Consider the following 21242-nt stretch of genomic DNA (forward strand, 5'->3'; position numbering starts at 1 on the left):
ACCTTGCAACAATAAAAATAACACCAATTCCTTTAAAAAATCCTGCAATGCAAAAATATCCCCTTTTTTTTTGTGTGTGTCAGATGAATACAGTTTCCTTCAGCGAAGTGTTCCCATATTTCTTTATCAATCTGCTTTTTGGAGTTTTCAGGCTAGCCACTAAACATAAACTAGTATCATTTAGCCACATTTCTACCATTTTCAGTATCTTCCCAACGTTTTTCTCACTCACCAGAGCACATTGCAGGGCTTGCAGGTAAAATGGTGGCTCTATGCCCCAGTCTTAGAAAACCACGTGCCACTGTTTTGCCCACCTTTACCTGGCCTTATCCCAAATTGCAAAGCTCAGCTCTGGTCTTCCACGGCTCAGCTCCTGATCAAGTGGAGACCTCGCAGCTGTCCATGGTCACCCAGCCCTCAGCTCTTCTCTGCTGTGTAGGAACAGGGGGTCCTTATATAGCAAAACCAATACAGGAAAAGTGGAAGGATGCCTAATTTGTAAAAGCTGGGCTAGTGGATTGGGTCCATAAAGCAGCATTTGTGGTTTTAATAGATCCCAGTATAAATAATGCTTTGTAAAACAGGATGGAGTATTGAGCAATAGGACACCAGATACCCCCTTATCAGCAATGCTGTTACCCAAGAGCTCAGAGGAAAGGAGAAAATCCCCAAGCCTCGTTGGGCTGGAGCACATGGAGCTGCTGCTGACCCCGAAGGAGGCATGCTGGAAAATCAGCTTATTCTCCAGGTGTCCACGCAAATCCCAGCCACCACCTGCATCCAGGCATTAATGCAAACTGCTGTGCTGGTATCCACAAACACACCTGCAGGTGATTTTTCAGGTCCTGCCCAGCTTTCCATTGAGCACTCCAGAAAGGCCCTGGGAGACATTTTAGCTCCTTTAGTGTTCAACCTGAGAAGCAGCTCCCGAGGATTATCCTATCGGCCTCCACAGCTGCCAGCCCCTTCCCAGCAGGTTGTGTTCCTGCAGCCCCAGGAAAGTCCCTTCAGGGTGAGAAATGCAGATCAGGTGTCAGCCCACAGATCATAAGGGTGCCTTTGTCCCGGTGTGTTGAACAGTTAATACCTTTGTGAGATAAAATATATTGCTAAGATCCCAGATAAAACTGTCCAGTGCATCTTACACAACAAGGGGAAAATACATCCCTAAACAAGGCAGCAGGAAGGTGTAAGTTCAGTGCCTGACTCTGTACAGACCCTAATACAAGAGGCACTGCTGGGCACATCAGCTCTCTCCCTTCCAGGTTGAGCAGTGGGTGCTCTTTCCTGGCCCATCTGCTCCTTTGCTGTGGCTCTCCCTGCTCAGTTATCGAGCAGAAGGCTCAGCCCCATTCCTGTGCCTTGCTGACGGTCCCCACACTATGCTCCAGGGAGGCTGCACTGGTCTGGAGCTGCCTCTGCAATGCAGCCCCAGGGTGCTGGGGTGTGGGGAGGGAGCTGTGTGTGTGGCTGGGGCTGGGGCGGGGGCTCTGGCTCCTGAAAAGCAGGGAGATTTCCTGAAAAACAGGAAAATTAGGGAGAGGGGGACACAGCTGGTTCCTAGTGGTGGCGATTGGGAGGACATGGTGGGTAGTTCTGTGCAGCCACACATGGTTTTTCACACATGACTTCACAGCTGGAGCCACGGCCAGAGCTGCACAAGTGCTTTCTGCTAGGTAGCAGCTTATCGGATTATTGGGTACGGCCTCCTCGCTGAGTTTTGTGGCCTTTCCATGGGCCGTATGGTGTAGGGGCACTGCAGAGACAAATGGATCCTGGCAGCTGGAAACCCACATCCAAAGAACATTCAGAGAGAGAAGTATTGAGGCAGTGAAGGATTTTATTGATAGAGGAATTTGAGAGCAACATTTGTGCCTAAACAGGGGCTCTGGTTCCAGACTTAGGGTGTTAGAATTGGCCACAAAAAATGCCCCCTAACATCCATCAGCTGAGCACCTTCTCCATACCCCCATGTGGGCTATAGCAGGACGGATGGACCAGAAACATCCCTCCCTATGGGCCACGGCAATAACACATGACAATACTCAAGAGAAAATAAAGACGAAGCAATTAGGGACGACCAGGGCTCTCCAGGCTCACGGGGAATTATCTGCCTCATCCCAAGACCAAGGGCAAGGTTTTGCTGAGATAAGCTGGTTTTAGAGCACTCTAGGCTTCTGGTTGATCACAAAGGTGTTCTGCCAGGAAGAAGCACAAAAACAATTCAGTTTTGTCAGCTGGGTTTTCTCCAGCTCTTCCCCATATCCTGCAGGGTAAGCCCCTAAAAGCGAGCAGCAGCTCCTTGGGAAGGGGCCACTCATCCTGCACCCCCCTGGGAAAGCAATGCTGGGAAAAGAGAGCCTTACATCAGCGATGTCCACCTGGCTGTTCTCGAAATTGGTGTTGAGGATGTTGGGCAGAGGGATCCCTGCACTCACGGCACCTGCAAGACCAAGAGAGTGGCTGGCTGAGGGCAAAGCCCCCAAAGCAGCCAGCAGGGGAGGGGGCTGGGATTCAGGCTGGGTGTGGAAGGGGAGGGCTCGGCCCCCGCCGTACTGTTAATGGCAGGCACGTATGCAGCTGTGAGGGCATCCGTCACCCATCCTTCAAGCCGGGAGGCCTGCAGAGGGAGGAAGCACAAGTCAGTACCCAAGGGAAATGACGGTTTGGGGGTGAAGGCTGAGCACCAGCAGCCTTATGAGCTAAGCTCTGTGGGCACAGGATGCCTGGGGCTGGGACACACGGATGCCAGGAAGCTTCCTACAGCAAAGCCCCTCCAACTGACACATGTCGGTGTCCCTGCCCTACAAATAGCTCCTGGTCAACAAATCACTTGCTGCAGCATGACCATCGCAAGCACTTACATTGATAGGGCCAATTTGTGAGGATGCCAGTCTCAGTTTGACTCTACAAAAGATAAAAACAATTAAGAGTGCATCAAGAGCAGCCCTCACCACTTCCTGAGCAGTGCCCAGACCCTTTTTGCTCCAGAATTTGTCCTGTCCATACAAATAGACAAAAACTCTCTCGATACTTCAGGCATGCTCTTCATCTGAGGACGGTGCCGGGGGAAGCCCTGAAGCCCCAGAAGCTTCACATTTCTCCCACACCTCTCTCGTGCTTCCCGTTAGCCACCAGCAGAGCCCCCCCCGCCGAGCTGGGCCCTACCTGTCGATGGCCAGGGAGGTGCGCAGCTTGCCGCTGGCCACAGAGGGGGTGATGTTCAGACCGATGTCCTGGAATTGCAACAACAGAAGAAATGAAGTTATTTCCCAGCACAGCTCCCCGAGACTGGAAATAAAACATGGAATATTTATAAATAACCCAGATGGTGAAAAAACACCCATCTGTGTCTAGAAATAGCATTTTTTGGACAGATGGTGCCACGGATCTGTCCCCTTGGGATTTGGAATTCCCATATTTTTGAATTTATTTAATTTTTTACTTAAACTTTTTTCAACTAATTTTTGAATGATTCATCAAATGTTTCACCTGTGTGTGGTTACAAGCACATTAAAAAGCCATTTTTAAGATGTGAGGCATCCAAGGGCATGGGTGCTGCCGCAGGGAGCAGCCCCACACCGTCCCCCTGCCTCACGCTCACCGAGTCCAGGCTGAAGAGGGTCTGCACGGGGAAGCCTGGGCGCCGTGTCACGACATCGATGGTGCCTTGAAGGGTGGCCGTGGCTTTCCCGTCCCGCAGGGACACCTCTGGCACATCGGCCAGCCGCACACGCAGCGCCAGCGGCAGCGACCCAGGGACCACAGTGGAGAGCTGTGCAGGGAGAGGAGCCATCAGGGCCAGCAGCCTTGGTGTGGCCAGGGGGATTAGAGCCAAATGCATGCAATGCATCTATTTTATCCCCTGCATTACACGGCACGAGGTGGCTGACCTGAGGGAAGGCTGAGAGGAGGGCCGAGGTGGACAGCGAGATGCTACTGGGTACCTGTGGGAACAGCACCTGTGGGGTCAGCAGCCAGCAGGGTTCTGCAGGAGCCACTGCCGGGCTCAGCCTCACCCCGTGAGCCCCGACCCACCGCTGAGCTGGTGATGTCCAGGTTGAAGGCTCCCTGCTTCTGGGCCAGCCCCAGCACGGCGCCCAGCACGTCCTGCGAGAGCCCCACCTGCACCCCGCGGCCGGTGGTTGGCAGCAGGGTGACAGGCGACGACAGCCCGCGCACGGGCTCCACCACGTTGCCTGCCGCATCCCTGAGGAGGAGCTGCAGGGGACAGAGCAGGGGCAGAAGGTTGGCATCAGAGGGGCTGCCAGGCTCCCTGCCCACCTGCGCGATCGATTGATGCTTTGTTAACTGTAGAGCTGCTTTCGACTGCCCTGGCACAGGCAACGGAAGTGTTTGCTCTCCACTCCAAGCACTGTGACATCTCCTGATGAGTAAGACACGTTGCCAATATTTTTGGCATGATTATAATCCCCATTAATTATACACCAAACTTTTTTAAACCACTTACAAACGAAACCTTTTTGTAAATGGTGACCTACTGCTCTTGTATGAAATGCTAATGTTGGGCTTTTCTGATTAACAACTAAGTGAGTGTTGTAATTATGCTTAATTAGCCAGTGTCAAGCCAGTCTGACTCATGCTGTCCTCCAGGGTTAGCAAGTAGAGAATAAGGCAGAGACCAGGCAGCGGCACAGGCACAGACCTGGCTGGGCCCCACGCAGCAGCAGCGCTCGGTGAATGTGCTCAGACAGCTGGAAACAGGCAGTCCTGCACAAGCAGCCACCCCATTTGGATGAACCACCCAAACCTGCTGATTCGAAGGCATTTGGCAGCACTCACGTTTAGATCCAGCTGGATGGACTTGTCGCCGATGATGGGAAGGGAGGACAGAGTGTACCGGAGATCTCCCAGGGGCCCGAGTGGGAGCACAGCTGCGAGACACAGGGAGGAGAGCTTCTAAGCTGCAAGGAGAGGAACTGCTCCCAAATACCATGGTCCCAAAAGATATCTGAGCTGTGGGTGGCCCCTGCTCACAGCACTCCCAGCCAGACAAGGGACTGGCAAACACTGTTCTGCAGCAAAACTCTTGTTTCCAAAAGCTATGGGAAGTCTTGAAGTGGCTTTCTGCAGGAAACATTGCCTGCTGCTGCTCTGGGGGCAAGGGAGATTGAATGCTGTGCTTGAATGGAGAGTTGTGTTTTCAAAAAGTTGTTAAAACATTTGTATGTTCCCAATATAAGGAAAACAAACCCTAAGAGCAGGGCAGACCCGAGGGGGGGCACGTGGACAGGAGGAAGGGACCGCAGCACTTACAAGTCACGGAGCCGAGCAGCGAATTCACAACTCCCAGCACGGTGTCGACGACAGGGCACAGCTGGGAAGGCAGAGAGAGGTCAGGGCCCCGGGGCACCCAGCAGAGCCTCCATGTGTGGCATCACCGGGGCTAAAAGCTCATTAGTTCCCTCCCTGCCTGTCCTGGGCTGCTGCTGGGGGGCCCCGGTGCAGGGCTCAGCATCGCCACACGCCTGCTGCACCAGGTTGAGTTTCACTGCCAGGGCGAGACCCTCCACTTATCCAGGCAGAGTACCCGTTACAAGAGCACATTTCTCAGAAATGCACTTGCCCACAGAGCCTTGGCCATGGTGGCAGGGCTGGGTGGGTGACCTGGTGAGGCTGCAGCTGTGCAAACAGCCCCGTCCTGGTGCCTGGCCATCCACGGCATGCTGCCACTGCTCGTGCACTTACCAGCCTGGGCAGGACACCGCCGAGGACGCTCTTTAAGGTTTTCTCCACAAGTGGCACTTTGGGTCTGGGCAAATGGGAAACAAAATGTGAAATAGATGAGCAGCTGGAAAATAAATGTACTTCACACAAGAGAAACACGAGGCCTGGCACTGTCCAGAGCTGTATGTCAGTGCCAAAATGTCATCAAAAGCACGCCCCCCCGAACCAGGCCCACTGCCAGAACTGTGGCACAACCTTGCAATATGCTTTCTCAAGCTAAAAAAAAAAAAAAAAAACCTTCATCAATTCCTTTCAGAGGCAGAGAACCAGGTGTTTCAGCCTCTGGTGTGTCATGCACTCTTTGATGGTCAATAGTGCAAAGGTTTCTCACAGCTGCAGCAGTGACTAGTACTTTGCTCACATGCAGACCTACCCAACACGGATGTTGACGTCTCCGAGAAGAGTCTTGCAGTTTTCAATGACCAGCTTGAGAGCCCCCGACTTGTCCTGGACCAGCCGGACTCTTGCTGTGATGTTCGCTTCCACCTGGAGCTGGAGCAGTCCACCCACTGCGCTGCACAGCCCAAGGAGGACACACGTCTCAGAGGGTTTTCTATCCATCTGTTTTCCGAAGAGATGGCGAACCGCTGCCCTGAGCTGTGCCCCCAACAGATGCCACTTACCCATTGCCATCTACCAGCAGCTGGGTGTAGATATTCAGCTGGAGCCCGACGCCTGGCAGGAAGCTCAGGGTTATTTTGGGGAGGGTGATGTTCACAATTTTCAGCCTGGAGAGTCGAAACAAGAAAAGTCAGTCAGTAACACTTTGCTGGGATCCCCTTGGCCCCCAGTGCTGTGGCCAGTCACTGAGCCATGGTCTTGGGGTCCTCTGCACCCTGGGCCCGCAGGGCTCCCCTCCAGCCAGGGCCAGCCTGCAGCAGGCACGAGGCACCCTTGTGGTAGGGGCACACACAAACTCCCAACAGCTGAACCCTTATGAACCTGCCCCAAGGATGGGAAGGAGGGGACGGTGTGCCCGCACCACAAGCTTCTCTCCCCAGCATTGCCCAGACCATGCACAGAGGGCTGCTCGGGGGACACGCATCTCCCACTCTCACTCACCCTGTGAGCCCTTGGATGGTGCCCAGCAGACCATTCTTGCCAAGGAGCCCTCCTTCAGGAGACGTGCCTTGGCCGCGCTGACCACGTCCACCGAGGAGACCACTGCCACCAAGGAGACCACCTGCAATACCGTTGCTGCCAACGAGACCGCCAACTGCTCCATCACCACCAAGGACACCAGCAAGAGGATCATCACCAAGGAGACCACCAACGGGCCCTTTGCCACCAAGGAGACCACCTGCAAGAGAATCATCGCCAAGGAGACCACCTGCAAGACCACCATTGCCACCAAGGAGACCACCAACAAGTCCATCACCACCAAGGGCACCACCAACAAGTCCATCACCACCAAGGAGACCACCAACGGGTCCTTTGCCACCAAGGAGACCACCAACAAGTCCATCACCACCAAGGAGACCACCAACGGGTCCTTTGTCACCAAGGAGACCACCAACAAGTCCATCACCACCAAGGAGACCACCAACGGGCCCTTTGCCACCAAGGAGACCACCAACAAGTCCATCACCACCAAGGAGACCACCAACGGGTCCTTTGTCACCAAGGAGACCGCCAACAAGTCCATCACCACCAAGGAGACCACCAACGGGTCCTTTGTCACCAAGGAGACTGCCAACAAGTCCATCACCACCAAGGAGACCACCAACAAGTCCATCACCACCAAGGACACCACCAACAAGGCCGTCTTCACCAAGGAGACCTCCAACAAGGCCGTCTTCACCAAGGAGACCTCCAACAAGTCCATCGCCTCCAAGCAGACCTCCAACAAGACCACCGCCACCAAGGAGACCACCCAGGAGCCCCTCGAGAAGGTTGCCGTTGGCTAGTGACCCTGTAATGGCTGAAGAAACGGTTGAGAGGTCACTGTGAGCCATGCTGACCCAAGCACATGAACATGCTGTGTCAGCCTGGCTGTTCCTTCCCTCCCCTCTGCCTCCTTTCCCCTCTTTGTACACCAGGGTGATGCTCCAGTCACTGGGAAGTATCTGACATGCCATCTGCAAAATGCTTTGTAAATGCAAATTACGAGGATCGTCACTACTGCTGGACCAGCTTTTGTTTTTCTGAATATGGTCAAGAGACAGAAAGAGCAGAAGTGGTCTCAAAACAGAAAAATCCTGTCTCTTCCAAACACTTACCGCTTTCTAGCACATCTTTATCCACCCTGGCAGACACCGAGGCACTTCCAACAAGTCCTTGCGAAGGGGTCAGCAGGCCGCAGAGGAGGAAAACCACACAGAACTTGAACATCTTGGGTTCTGATAACTGTGGAAAGCAATTGCCATCAGTGCAATGCTGGAACAGGGAGCACAGGGCAGTGGCTGGAGGAAGGAGGAGGAAGAAGGAAAGGAGAGTCTCGCAGGGAAGACAAAATCAGAGAGGGAGCTGCGGGCACCTCTCCCTCCTCTCCTCCGCACCAGTGGGCACAGAACGGTCCTGACAGCACTTCCCTGCAGGAGCAACCACAGCTCCAGCAGCAGCTGCTGCAAAGACCATCACGGCAGCCAAGTGAAGAGAAGGAGGCTGCTCAGATGGTCCTGCTTGAAGCCCCCAGCACTGGTCAGCGTGTTGTTACTGACTGGGAAGGTCACAGAAAGAAAAGCAGCAGCAACACGCAGACAAATGCACCGGCACGTCTGGTGAGGAAAGCATCTCCTTGTCTGAGTGTCAGGATCTATCACAAACATCATGTATCTGAGGCTTGCCTCTGCATAAAAGCACCTTTTCCAAGAAGCACATGAAGAAGGAAATCATTTTAAAAGTTTCAGTGCCATTGAAATATTTTGGGGGATCTACAACTTGAAGCATTTTTACAGAACCATAATGAACTTCATTGCCCCAAATCTATTTAAATGTAAATAGCACATCAAAAAGGATCAAAACAAATGTGAAAGGTGTAATTCACCTTAGGTAAAAATGCTATCTTGGACACTAGAATTTTACCATAAGTAATTAATCTGGTAATTGTTTACGAAAATCACAAAATACCCTTTCTGCTTCAAGGACTGCCAATACAATGAACATGCATGTCTGTTCCTCAGAAACTCACAGTGAAGGCTGCCTCACATTTTGCTTGTTAGAGCATAATTCAGTCAGGCAGCAGGCAAGAATAATGGTTTTTGTTTAAAAAAAAAAAAAAAAAATAGTCACAAGCTGACATCAAGGCTTTGCCTTTGGGAGGCACTCAGATTTGCAGAAGCAGAAGCTAAGAACATGCTTTTTGAGGAATAGTTTTGCTCTTACCTGATCAATCTCTTCGGTGTACGGATCTTTCCATCCAATGTCACTGCCTTCTGAAGATGCCCCACAGCACGCATCCTTATATAGAGATCTTCTCACCAGGAATGAGGCAAATGATGTCATGGAGGACATCCAGAAGAATTAGTGGGGAGCAAAACAAACAATATATGGTTTCTGGTGACTTCTACTGCAAATATTTCCTTATAGATACTAGGAGTTGGGTAAATTATTGAGCAATGACTAATATGTGTAGCGGCAGAGGTCAGCCCAGCCCTGGGTGCCAGTCCTCATGGATGTGCACACAACCGCTGCCTCGGTTCATACATTATGGGTTGGGGCTTGGTCTCTGTCCCATGAGCCCTGCATCAAGATGTAGACATGGCTGGAAAGTCATATCCTCATAAAATGCTACGTCTTTTCTGAATGAAATTAAAGCCTTGACTGAAAAATGTGTCAAAATGCCAGCCACCCCCACCACCAAGTACTGGTGCAGTTCTCGGTGCTGTGTTATTGAGGAGGTCAGAAGGTGGGATGTGCTGCCACAGGAGAAACTGCTCAAAGGGTAATGCTATCGACTGCAAAGCCAGGGAGCTCCCAAGCTGGAACTGGTGGGCTCAGAATTGTTTTGAGTCTTGGAGGAAATGTTGATCCAGGATGGGCATACCAAGAGAGGTGGTCTCTGTGGCTGCAATATCCCAGGCAACAAATGTGCTGCAGGAGAGGAACAGCCGTGCACCTGCTCGGGGTCTTCACCCTCCATCTAGGCCTGCACGCCTTCAGATTTCTGGAAAGGTTTTTGGAATCATACTGAAAAATCGCATCCCACCTCATCGCGCCTCATTTACTGCCAATTAATTTACTGCTGCAGGCAGGAGGAAAGGAGAACAAATTCTGGTGAGCCAATGCATCATGTGCATCCACAGGCACTGGCTCTCTCCTTCTCCCATCGGTCCTGGTCCCAGCACCACATGGGTGCACGGAGCTGCTGCCTCAGCCTGCACCAGGGCAGCAGGCTTTGGGGCAGGAAAAGGAAAGCCATCCTCTGGGGCCGCAGCCCCAGCATAGCCCCCCGTGTGGGCATGCACCACGCAACCTGTCCCTGGTGGAGGAGAGGACATGATGGCCAGCCAAGGGGGCAGCTGTGAACTATTCACTCTGCTGTCATGATGATTAATGGCAGGGGTAGATGGGCTGCTCCCCAACTCGGAGGAATAATAGTCCAGAAAAATGCTTGCTCAGAGTTAATACTTTCTGCAAACTTGGAAATAAGTATTTCCAGGAGATTAGCCAGCTTTTGTCACACATTAATTCCAGCTTTAAAAAATATCTTAGCTGAAGGCCAAGGAAGGGATGACAAAGGTGCCAAAGTACTTACAGAGTTGTCACTCTCCCGCAACCTGATCAGTCAGGCACCCCCGGAGCACAAAGCTTTGCTGTCACTGCTAGATCGTGGCATTTGATAAGATGGAAGAGGGTGTTAACAAGATGGTATTATGTTATCATCCCTCCTGAACCACTTCATACTTTGGGCAATCAATCACTATACGAAACCTGACTGACCATAAAGAAAGCCCTGCTGATGGTCGGCACACAGTAACGGGGCATTTTGGCACTGTGGAGAATAGCTCCTGAGCAGTGACCTTTTAGGCATGACTGTAACTTGGCTTCTCACCCACTGTCACTGAATGAAGAGGTCTCTGACAACCAAATATTTCAGATAAACCAAAGCAGATTCCCATAAAGAGAATCACAGCTCAAGGTCCAGCTCTCACTAAAGCAACTTTGAAAGCCCAAAGAACCCGAGGCCAAATCAGCGTGTGAAGACACACAGACTACATCAGAACGGGCTTGTTCAAAAGAAGAATGGGAGCAACGAGAGCAGCTACGTCTTTGACAGTTGTATCACCAAGGGATTGAGACGTAAGGACAGGCTGTAACAGGGACACAGCACCAAGAAGGATTAGAGATCTTGGCATTAACAAGAGGGGTAGACAATTCCTGAGCATGGGTGAAATAATGATTGATTATTGGTGAATTGGCTGTTGGGACTGCATCTGTTCTGGGAGCAACAATTGGAGCTGGGGGTGTGGGGCACCCCTGGCTGCCAGGGCAAGAGGCAGGGCCCCCCCCTCACACCTTCACCCTTCTGGCCACATCAGCAACGCAAAACGGAGAGCTCTGCTTCGGGAAGGAGCCCCCCGGGTTCTGCTTCCCTGTACCGACAGCAGCGACCAGACAAGGCCCTGTTGGGGGACTGGGGCCGGGGTCCCTACATCCAAAGGCTGCGCCTCGAGCAGCTGTCCCGGGGCGTTAAATGCCAGCTATGTGATAGCACGGCTTGGCAGCGTGGTTAAGTGTTTCATGAAAAATTAAATAGGCACCACCTGAGATTTCCAGCTTTTGTTTCTCCTAGGAGGGCTGCATACAGATATTGTGATTCTTATTTCTCCTTCTCAGAGGAGCTCCAACCCAAACTGTTCAATTCTTTATTAGCTAAAGCAAGAACAATGAGGAAAATCTTTTTTAAAAATGCTTGGCATTGGCAGTGCTTGCACGGCAATGAGGAGGGAAGGCATCATAAACACCAGTCCTCACAGGGAGCTGGCTTTATGACTGCTCTCCTCATTGCTTAGAGCCTCTCACAAAGACAATTCCTTACGAGCAGTACAGAGCAAACGCCTGCTGTGTCTGGCAGCACACACAAGAAAACAAATGGGATTTTCATAGCCTGCCTCACAGTGAGATTTTCTTGAGGACAATTTCTTAAAAACACAATGATCTTTTCAAAGATAACCTTAATTCTACATCAGCTACCTGTCACCAGGAAAAAATGTTCGATTCATGTTGGTTCAATGAAATGAGGATCAAATCTGTTTATTGGCGTACTAATGACATGTAATTATCCAGCAATCAGTGAACTATATGCTTGGGATCAATATCTGCAATGCAGCCAATAAACCATGATACGAGGCACTTCTGAAATATTAAAAAACACCGGGAGATATCTAAATGTGCTTCCCTAACTAGTTCCAAAATGCGCAACCCCATGCATGCAGCTGCAGACACGAGCCCCTCCTGTCACAGCAGGGGTATACACCCCTGGGAACCCTTCTTGCCACCCTCCCAGGGGAGATGTGGGTTCCGCAGCCCCCCATCGCCCTGATGCCTGTGCCATTTTTGTTACAGACGTGATCAATTCAGGGGCCAGCTCTTTGCAGAAATGCGACCTCAGCGAAGACGTGCCCGGCTGGCTCCACTGAATGCACAGCAGGCCAGAGTCCCGTCACTGCATGATCCGGTCTTTTAATTTTAGCTCAGGAGGGAAAATGTTGAGAAGTCGAGCAAAGAGGAAGAAGCGCCCCAGGAAAGCCACCACCCTCGCCGTTCCCTCTGCCACCCGCTCCGGCTCAGTTGCGCAGCAGCAGCCGGGTGCAGCCATCCCTCCCCGTGCATCAGATCTCTGCAACAGGCACATCCAGCACGAGCCCATTCTGCAGATTTAAAAAGAAAAAAGCACGGGGGCAGGATTCAGAATCACCCTGTTGGGTGGGGATGACTGGGGATCCCTGGTGCTCATGCCTACCTGCAGCTGGCCGACCTCTGCCCACCGGTATGGGGTGCCCAGCAGCGGGGGCAGCGGGACCCCTCCTCGCAGCGCCCCTGCAACCAGCGGAGAGGTGTCAGGGGGTCCCAGCCCCACCACCCCTGTGCCCGCTGTGGGCTCTGCAGGAGGTTTGGGGAGCACTCAGAAGGAAAGCAGGCAGGGCTGGCACCCCGGCCTGTGTACATTAGCATGAATAAAATCTTGTCCTTCGGCATGCTTTCCATATGAGTTAAGCAGATAAACTGGTGTTCTAGGGTGGGCATTTTAATGACACCTTGGCATGGCAAAGAGGGACGAGTCGTTTTTTGGAGACTTCAGAACAGTTATGAGAACTGTTCCCAGTTTTGCCTGACAAGTGGCTTTGATTTTCACAACAGCAGCAACACTCAGGGAGGTGTCAGAGAGGAAGCCTGCAGCCCCTGCTGGAGCTGCCCATGGGGCCGAGCTCTCCCATCTGCACAGGAGGGGCCGTGCCGAGCCCCCAGCCCGGAGGCACTGCCCGTCCCCAGCTCCAGCTGCATGCCCCGCAGCTGCACAATGACAGGCCAGCAATTTTCCTGGGCACTGTTACTCACTGCCACCGAGGGCAGGAGAAGTATGCAAGGTCAGCCAGTCAATGCCATTTCCAAGAAAAAAAAAAAAAAAACAACAAGCTATAGGAAAAGAAATGAGAGCTATTTTCCCTGTGCAGAAAGCGAATCCTCAGATGAAGCCATAGCCGTGCTTACTGTTGATGGATGGCACGTAGGCCACATGAATAATGTCTGCGAGAACTCTGTTCAGCGGCAGCTCCTGAAACACAGAGGGGTGATGTACATAGCCCATCGTTCTGCATGCCAGCAGCCATGCCTGTCAGGCTCACTTCCATTAATTCATCCGACGCGGCCCCAAATCACAGGAAAATTGCACAGGTCCCTCCGCTAGCCCAAGACAAATGGGAACATTTGAAAAATTCTAAATTTCAGTGAAAGCTGCCAAAAATGAAAGCCTTCCCCCGCGCCAGCAGCAGCATGGGCACTCAGGCAGGGCAGTGCCACTGCTGCTGCAGGCACCTCCTCACTGCCTAAAGGCTGCCCAGCCCTGCGGACAGACGGACAAATCTTGCCCACAGGTCCTCAGGCTCTCACCCAGCTGCATGGCTCTGCTGCTGTGTTGGGATTTGGAGACTTGAACATTGAGCACATGTGGCATGAGGGCAGACCAGGTGGCGGGCAGTTATTTATGGCCCAAACCCTCCCAGGAATTCGCATAGTGCATTACGAACAGGGACCCCCGCCAGAGCATTCATGTTTGTAGGCAAGCAGTTTGGGCAGTTTCTCTGTCATTTACATCTTCCTTTAAATTTTGATCCTTGGCATTCAGTTTGACCTTCTTTAGTGTTTTAATGAGTCTGTTTTTGATAATGAAAGGAACGGGACCAGGCTCCAAGGACTGAATTTCTACCCAAGCCCACAAGCACCAAGCCCCATGGAGGAGATCTCAACACTGCCTTTGTCCCACACCCACCGCAGAACTCACATCAAATGTGCCAATGGAGGAAGATGCCAAGGCCACTTGGGACAAGCTGTGGGGAGAGAAATTGCCGGGGATCACAGCCTGCAGCCCCCTGCCACCCACAGCAATCCTGCCCTGCACCCAGCACCCAGCTCGCCATCCCCCCGAGCTGTTCGGCTGGAGCCTGAACTTCAACTCTTCAGAGTGAAGACCCCAGTTAGGTTTCAGTTCAGCTGCATTATGTCATGCTGAACCTTTTTCTTTCTTTAAGTAACTGTTAGTATAAACTACAATAAACTCATGCAGAGCGATGGAAATGCACATGTGGCTCTCTGGTAGCCCGGGACTGTCCCTGTGCTCGTGGTGGCACTGGGAAGAGAGCCCAGCAGCTGTTACCTGTCCAGAGCAAGGGAGAGCTGCAGCCTCTCTTCCACAACAGCAAAGTGTGCTCTCAGGTCGGAGTGCTGCAGGGAGAAGAGGGGTGCAGGTCCCCAGCGGGACACGTGTGCAGCCGAGCAGGTCCCCGGTGGCTGCTCCAGGCCCTGACCCAGGGCCAGGCACTGCCCCGCAGCCCCTGCCCAATGTCCCACGCCCCCCTCTGCTGTCTGCTGGCTCGGGGCAAGGGCGACCACAGCCAGCCAGCAACCACTGCAAAAGGCTTCAGCTCACCACATCCAGGACAAAGAGGGATCCAAGATCGGAATCCGGGCTGGAAACCCAAAACTCGGCAGTGCTGAAGAGGTGCACAATGGTTTTGTCTGGGGTTATTGTCACCAGTGGAGGATTTGTTTCTCTCATTTCAATCACCAGTGGCTGTGATGGAGGCAGCACCATGGAAAGCTGGGGAGAGACAAACCAAAGGGTGACAACCCTTTTCCTTTGCAGTTGACTGCTCTGGGGATCATCCTGATGGCTGCTGAGCATCAGTAGCAGTCACCAAAGTCAATGGTAGCCAGGCAAGCAGATCTTATTAGTCTTATTAATAACAATTTTGCTAATAAAATGAAAAAAGCACCAGTTTGGTCTTGAGGAATAAGTTCACAGTGAGTCCTTGTGATTGGCCACAGGGGGTGGATGGAGAACAGCATTACCTGCTGCTGTTAATAACCTGAGATGACCCAAAGACCATTAGGATCAAGCAAAGTCCACCCACCTCTGGGATGAGGGCTCCAAGCGTCGTGGTCACCAGTGGGGGAAGCCCAAGGATCTGTTGAGGAAGCACAGAGGCAGGGACTGAAAGCACTCAGCTGGGGGGAGTTCAATACTGAAAAGTGAAGAGGGGCAGAGAGGCTGCAGAGCTACCGGAGGCACTGTGCTCCTCCACTGCGGGCACCAGGCAGGGCACAGGGCACTGCCACTGCAGCCGGTGACTCCCCAGCCGGTGGTCCTGGGGGCAGGTGCTCGGCTGCAGCAGCCACGCACGGGGCAGGCCACAGGACAACAGGCTTTGGGTGTTACACACAACTGTCCTCAAAAAAAATGCACTGTCATTGCCTGAGCCTAGCAGGATCTTGGATGCTGTTGCTGGACCTGCAGGAGCACCCTGAGGCCATGCATGAAGGATGTCCATAAATCCCTATAAACCATGGACTCCATAAAACACAGACCAAACAAACTACTGATAATCCCTTTCATGATCCCCAAATACACTTGTCTGCAGCCACCAACCAGTGCCAGAGAGTGATGAAAAGAGCATGGATCTGCCTTGAACGCAGGCACAGGTTTCTTTAGGGGTCCTTTGAGGAAAATCTCCAGCCCAAATTACCCACCATGTTATTGCTGATGTTCAGGCTGAAGGACGCCTGCATAACAGAGAGCTCAGCACCCAAGAAGCCTGCAGACAGGATGAGCTGGGTAGCAGCCTCCCTCTTTGGTGGCAGAGAAGTAGGAGACGGCTGGTCTGCTGGAAGGTCCACCTCCTCTCCCTCTTCTTTGTGGAGGATGGTCTGAAAGGACCCGTAGAAGGAACCACGTCAGAGAGTACAAGTCCATTTCCAGGATCTGTATTTGGACCACATCCAGGGCACTGGATGCATCTCTCTGTAGCCTCAGCAATGAAAGAACAATCAAAGCCACAGAAAACGATGGGCCAAGGAGGTGGCTGGGTGGTTTAATGCAAATAGCACATGCCCGCACCCCTTCCAAAGCCTCTGCTGCCAAAGGCTGAGTATCATGAAGTCATAGAACAGCTTGGGTTGGAAGGGAGATCAAAGCTCACCCAGTTCCAACCCCCTGCCATGGGCAGGGATTTGCCACCCTCCAGATCAGGTTGCCCAGGGCCTCATCCAACCTGGCCTTGAACACTTCCAGGGATGGGGCATCCACAGCTTCTCTGGGCAGCCTGTGCCAGTGCCTCGCCTCCCTCAGGGTGAAGGATTTCCTCCTAACCTCTTATTTAAATCTCTCCTCTTTTAGTTTAAAGCCATTGAGAAGGACAACGCCTCCAAGCAAACAGGCGTCAGGAACATTGCCCCTCCAAGTTCCGGCTCCGGCAGTGGCACTCACCCTCAAATCCAGCTGTATGAAAGTTTCACTCGTCACAGGTGGGTTCAGCAATGCGTATCGGAGGGTGCCAGCAGTGCCGAGAGGGATTGTGGCTGTGGGGAAGAAGGGGGAGGCTCAGGCAGAGGCACCCACCCTGCACCACGGCTCAGGAACAGCGGCCACATCACCAGTGCTACCTGTGGGTGCTGGATTCAGATGTGGGTGGCTGGAGAGAGCACAACTTACAAGTCATGGTGGTGAATTTTGCATTCATGAGGTTGAGCACCGCGTCCACAGCCGGACACAGCTGGAGGGCAAGAAGAAAGCTGTGAGAACACCTTGCACGGCCGCTCCCATGGGAGCACAGCTTTGTGCCACCAGGCCAGCACAATCCCATTGGGACCCTCCACTTGTAAGCACCCAGACAAGGACTTGCCTCTGTTTTCTCTGTCCCTAGTTTAATTAGGTTATTTCCAGGTAAATCTGACTTTAAACTGCATTGCCCACCCTGGTGCTGGGCAGGGGAGCAGCGGGCTGCCAGCAGCCATGGCTCGAAGCTCTCCCTTTTACCTGCAGCTCCCCCATACAGCACAACTGGGAAAAATGGCACTGAGCCGTGGAGAGGAGGAGCAGGAGGACAAGGAGGGGATGCTCAGGAAGCACGGGGCAGACCAGGCAGCACTTACCAGGCTGGGCAGCACTTTCTGAAGGCTGCTGTCCAGAAACTTGCTCACGACTTGGGGCAGCATGCTGGGCAGAGAGAACACGTCAGCCAACACGGCCGCGAGGCACGGAGCAGTGACTACTTACTACAGACCAAACCGTAAACAGTCAAGTGCTAAAGAAACATGTCTGGGATGGATTAGGCCGAAACATGGCTCACGTCCAATAAAAGGTATTTTCCCTTTTTACAAATCTTTTCTAATGCATTCCATCTTCTGGCTTTAAACAAAGCTGAAAGCTTCCACGCCTAGCAGAAGCTCAGTTATCTGAGGAGTACAGCACTCAAATGAGGACTTAGGCCAGAAATGAGCACTGTGTGCAATAACACAGATAGGGCCGGCCTGAATTTGTCCATAAAACATTTTGTTTTTTCTTAGTGGGAAAAATAGGACCTTCGATGCATGAACACTTGTATTGAGAAGTGCCTGCGTTCTGTACAAGCCCATGCCCAGAGACTGAAAATCCCCGCTGAGCAACGCTGTTGCCTGCCCCGGGGGTACCGCTGGCATCTGCCCGCAGCTGCTGCTGCCCCAGCAGGGCCCCAGCACACCCAGTGCTCACTTGCTGGGCAGATTGGTTTTGGCGCTGAGCAGGGCGATGCGGCAGCTCTTGGTGCTGAACCACGGGCAGCCCTGGGAGTCCTGTGCCAGCCGTGCGCTGGCAGTCAGGTTTGCTGCCACCTTGATTTCCATGTTTCCTCCTATAAAGCTGCACAGAATGAATCACGGTTAGCACGGTTAATCTCCCGAAACGGCTGGCAGCACGGGGCTGCCTGGCAAAGCCCTGCAGCAGCTGTCCCACAGGCGTCCTCGCCCACCCACCTTCTCCCAGTGATCGTCATCCGGACCAGCACAGCCATGAACAGCCCCACGCCTGGCGAGAGTGTCAGCGATATCTCTGGGGGACGGAGGTCTGTTACCTTCAGCCTGGGGGAAAACAGAGGAAAAGCGCTGGGAAAGATCTGCCAGAGCAGACGGCCGGACCTGTAAGTCAAACCACTTCATATTGGTATCATTGTCACCACCTTTAGTCCTCTGCTTCTTGCTCAAACTTTTTTATTAACATTTTAATACACTTCTGAGTTCAGGAAGATGTTTCTTCATAACAAAAATGTTGCAGTTTAATTTTGAAAAAGTGAAGCAAAATGTTAGGGCATTCAAAACAATGTTTTCACCCAGAGCCAACTTGCCACACAGGGCCAGATCTGATCCCCCAGTGTTTCTGGGTTTCCTCAGGACATTATTCCCAAGAGCCGGCACCCACAGGTCCGAGAGCAACCCCCCAGCACCACAAGGCCACAGCAGCCAAGCCCAGTCAGCTCAGGAGCAGGACGTGCTTTATTGCCTTTAAGTTATAGTTTCTCTGTGTCTTTGCAGACACAACCATGCGGAAAATCACCAGCCTTAATACCACACTTGTTAGTGAGGAGTGATTTGTTTCTGCCTCCAGGCTAAAACTTACAAACCTTCTGCTTTTGCTTTGTGATTTCCAGACTCAGCCTCCTGTTGAAACGCTGCTGATTATCACTCACCTGGAGATGCCTTTGATGGGTTTCATGTTCGACTTTTTTTTTGTTGTTTCCTCTACCAGTTTCTGAAGAACATTGCTCTCATTCAGCGCAGTGGAGACCGCTGGAAAATTTGCACAAGACAAGGGGCTCAGCACAGAACCTCCAGGGAGGAGACAGTGCCAGGGATGAGGGAACTCGGCCCCCATCCTGCACTGTAAAACATCACTGGTGACACGTCCGTGCTGCAACCAGCAAGTCCACAACCGGGGTGCTCCATGTGCTGGAAATTCAGAGTGCTGGCAGTCTCTGCAGCCTCCGTTCAGGCTCACGGTCACACACTGTGCGAGCACTTCACTTTTAGACGTGACACCAAGACACCCAGGTGCCCGCACCAGGCCATCACAGACCAGGCGATGCAGCTTCCCGTGTTCAAAGCAATGACCACGAGGAAGCAGCTCCTGTTGCAGACTAAGGGAGGCAGCAGGACAAAATCTGGGCACAAACGCTTGGCTCAGGTATGGTGCAGAAGCTCCAGGACCCAGATGTGCCCTTCCCATGCTGCGCCCAAGGGGCACGGCCGGGAGCAGCGGGTGCTGAGCCCTGCGGAGAGCTCCGGGGCAGCCGGTGGTGCTGCTGGCCTCATGCCCATAGCACAGGCTGGAGGCAGCCCTGTCTGCATGGACGGACAGACAGACAGACATGCCCATGTGGCTGAGTGCTTACCACGGTCGATTGTCCCAATATCCATCCTGAGGACGGCCCCCGGGCCACCGGCGCTTTGTGACACTGCCAGCCAGCCACCAAGGAGCAAAAGGCACCAGATCCTTGGCATCTTCAGGCCTGGTACCATTGCCCACAAAGCTCCAGAGGTGGCTAAATGATGCACTGGCTTAATGGACAGAAAGAGACAATTAGCTGGAGACGGTTCCCAACAGCATGGCAAGGGCTAAATGCTGCACTCCTGCAGAAAGGAGTGAGCAGGGCTCACTTCAGCCCAAGGGGATGGGTGCTGCAGCACGACCCTGGGACAGAAACCTCTGCGAGGAAGAGCATGATGGTCACCTCACCAGGACCTCCTCCAGCGGAGTGCTCCTGTAGGTTGTCCACACTCCGCCGATCTTCCAGAGAGAGGCAGGAAATGGCCTATATATACACAGCCCTGGCTGAGAAAAAAAGGAAAAAAAATAAACGGATTAAAGAGGTGGATAATTACTGTGATGTAAAACTAATCCCTCAGTGTTTCTGACATCTTCCAGTACAAGTAATCTCACTAATAAATGTAAAAGTCCAGGTAAGTCCTTGAGCTGCAGGTATCAGGTGGATGTTCCCGGCATGTCTGAGGCCAGCTCTCTTGCTCAACAGCCTGGAAGAGACTATGGGAGCTTTGCACTGAAAGAGTAGAACTGATCTGTTAATAACATGGTACAGACAGAAGTGGGGGCAGGGGGAAAGTTGAGCCATGGAATGGTAAATTCTGCTCTTGGAGATGCATGTGCAGTGTGACTGTCAGAACAAATCGCCCATGCTCCCCAGAGGTTCGTGGAGCCTGTGCAGGTGCCAAGGGAGGACCTGGGATTAGCTGGGGGAGGACCTGGGGGAGGTTGTGGCAATCCCAGTAATATTGGTGCTGATCTCTGCAGGTCTGAGCGAGGAGAGGAACAGCAACCTGAGCTGTCCCCAGCATGCCATGGGGAGGCTGCACATCCTCCAGACCGTGCACAAACTGCACCAGCTCTCCTGCAGGCCATCCACACATATCCTGGCCAGAGCCAGCACCAGAGCCATCCCTGTACACTCACCTGCCCCTGCCAGCACCAGCCCCACAGGGATGTCTCACCCAGAGCCCACCCTGGTGGGATCCTGCAGCACCGAGAAATTTATTCCTTCTCTTCATTTCTGTATAAAATGTGTCAGAGGGCTTAATCTGTCATCACCTCCCCCTGTGATATACTTGGTGGCTCTGCTAAGCACAGACAGGGAGATTTACATCTTATCTAACAGGAGTGTAAGATTTATAGATAGCTCCTGTTTAAGAACCCATCATGCCAGAAAGACGCCTTTGTGCCGGTAACTTGATCAGTCACTGTGCTGTAAGTTGACATCTAATTAAGCCTCCCTGGGGACCATGAGGTCCAGAGCAGCTCTTCAGGAGGAGAAAATCCACATCCGAGTGCCATGGTGCCCTCTTGCCCCAACAGCTCATCTTCATTCTTGTACTTGAGTAAACGCTGATAACGCGCCACAGATAAATCTCAAGTACTGCTTCGAAAGAGCTGCTGGAATTACCTGCAATGGAACAAGGCTTAACTGGAGGCAATTCCAGCCACTGCTCTATAACACAGCAATCTTCTTTCTTGC

General features: G+C 52.6%; 2 protein-coding genes across 2 annotated transcripts; both read right to left on the reverse strand.

The window, feature by feature from the left end:
- Window positions 1-1839: 1839 nt before the first annotated feature.
- Window positions 1840-8079, reverse strand: LOC311445918 (BPI fold-containing family B member 3-like; the record flags this gene model as incomplete). The annotated part of the gene is made up of 16 exons (XM_084538508.1): window positions 1840-2198; window positions 2367-2443; window positions 2557-2620; window positions 2865-2907; window positions 3169-3236; window positions 3605-3775; window positions 3894-3947; window positions 4039-4221; window positions 4804-4895; window positions 5278-5338; window positions 5710-5773; window positions 6122-6262; window positions 6372-6476; window positions 6811-6931; window positions 7142-7669; window positions 7968-8079. 16 exons carry the CDS (start codon window positions 8077-8079, stop codon window positions 2160-2162), a joined length of 1923 nt encoding a protein of 640 aa, XP_084394634.1. The 3' UTR covers window positions 1840-2159.
- A 4442-nt stretch (window positions 8080-12521) lies between these two features.
- BPIFB6 (BPI fold containing family B member 6) lies at window positions 12522-19734 on the reverse strand (the record flags this gene model as incomplete). The annotated part of the gene is made up of 15 exons (XM_084538509.1): window positions 12522-12560; window positions 12653-12729; window positions 13402-13465; window positions 14192-14237; window positions 14564-14631; window positions 14837-15007; window positions 15321-15374; window positions 15937-16113; window positions 16673-16764; window positions 16898-16958; window positions 17338-17401; window positions 17936-18082; window positions 18196-18300; window positions 18906-19005; window positions 19608-19734. 15 exons carry the CDS (start codon window positions 19732-19734, stop codon window positions 12522-12524), a joined length of 1392 nt encoding a protein of 463 aa, XP_084394635.1.
- Between the last annotated feature and the right edge of the window lie 1508 nt (window positions 19735-21242).

Source organism: Aythya ferina (genome assembly GCF_964211825.1).
Source record: "Aythya ferina genome assembly, chromosome: 16".
Lineage (NCBI taxonomy): Eukaryota > Metazoa > Chordata > Aves > Anseriformes > Anatidae > Aythya > Aythya ferina.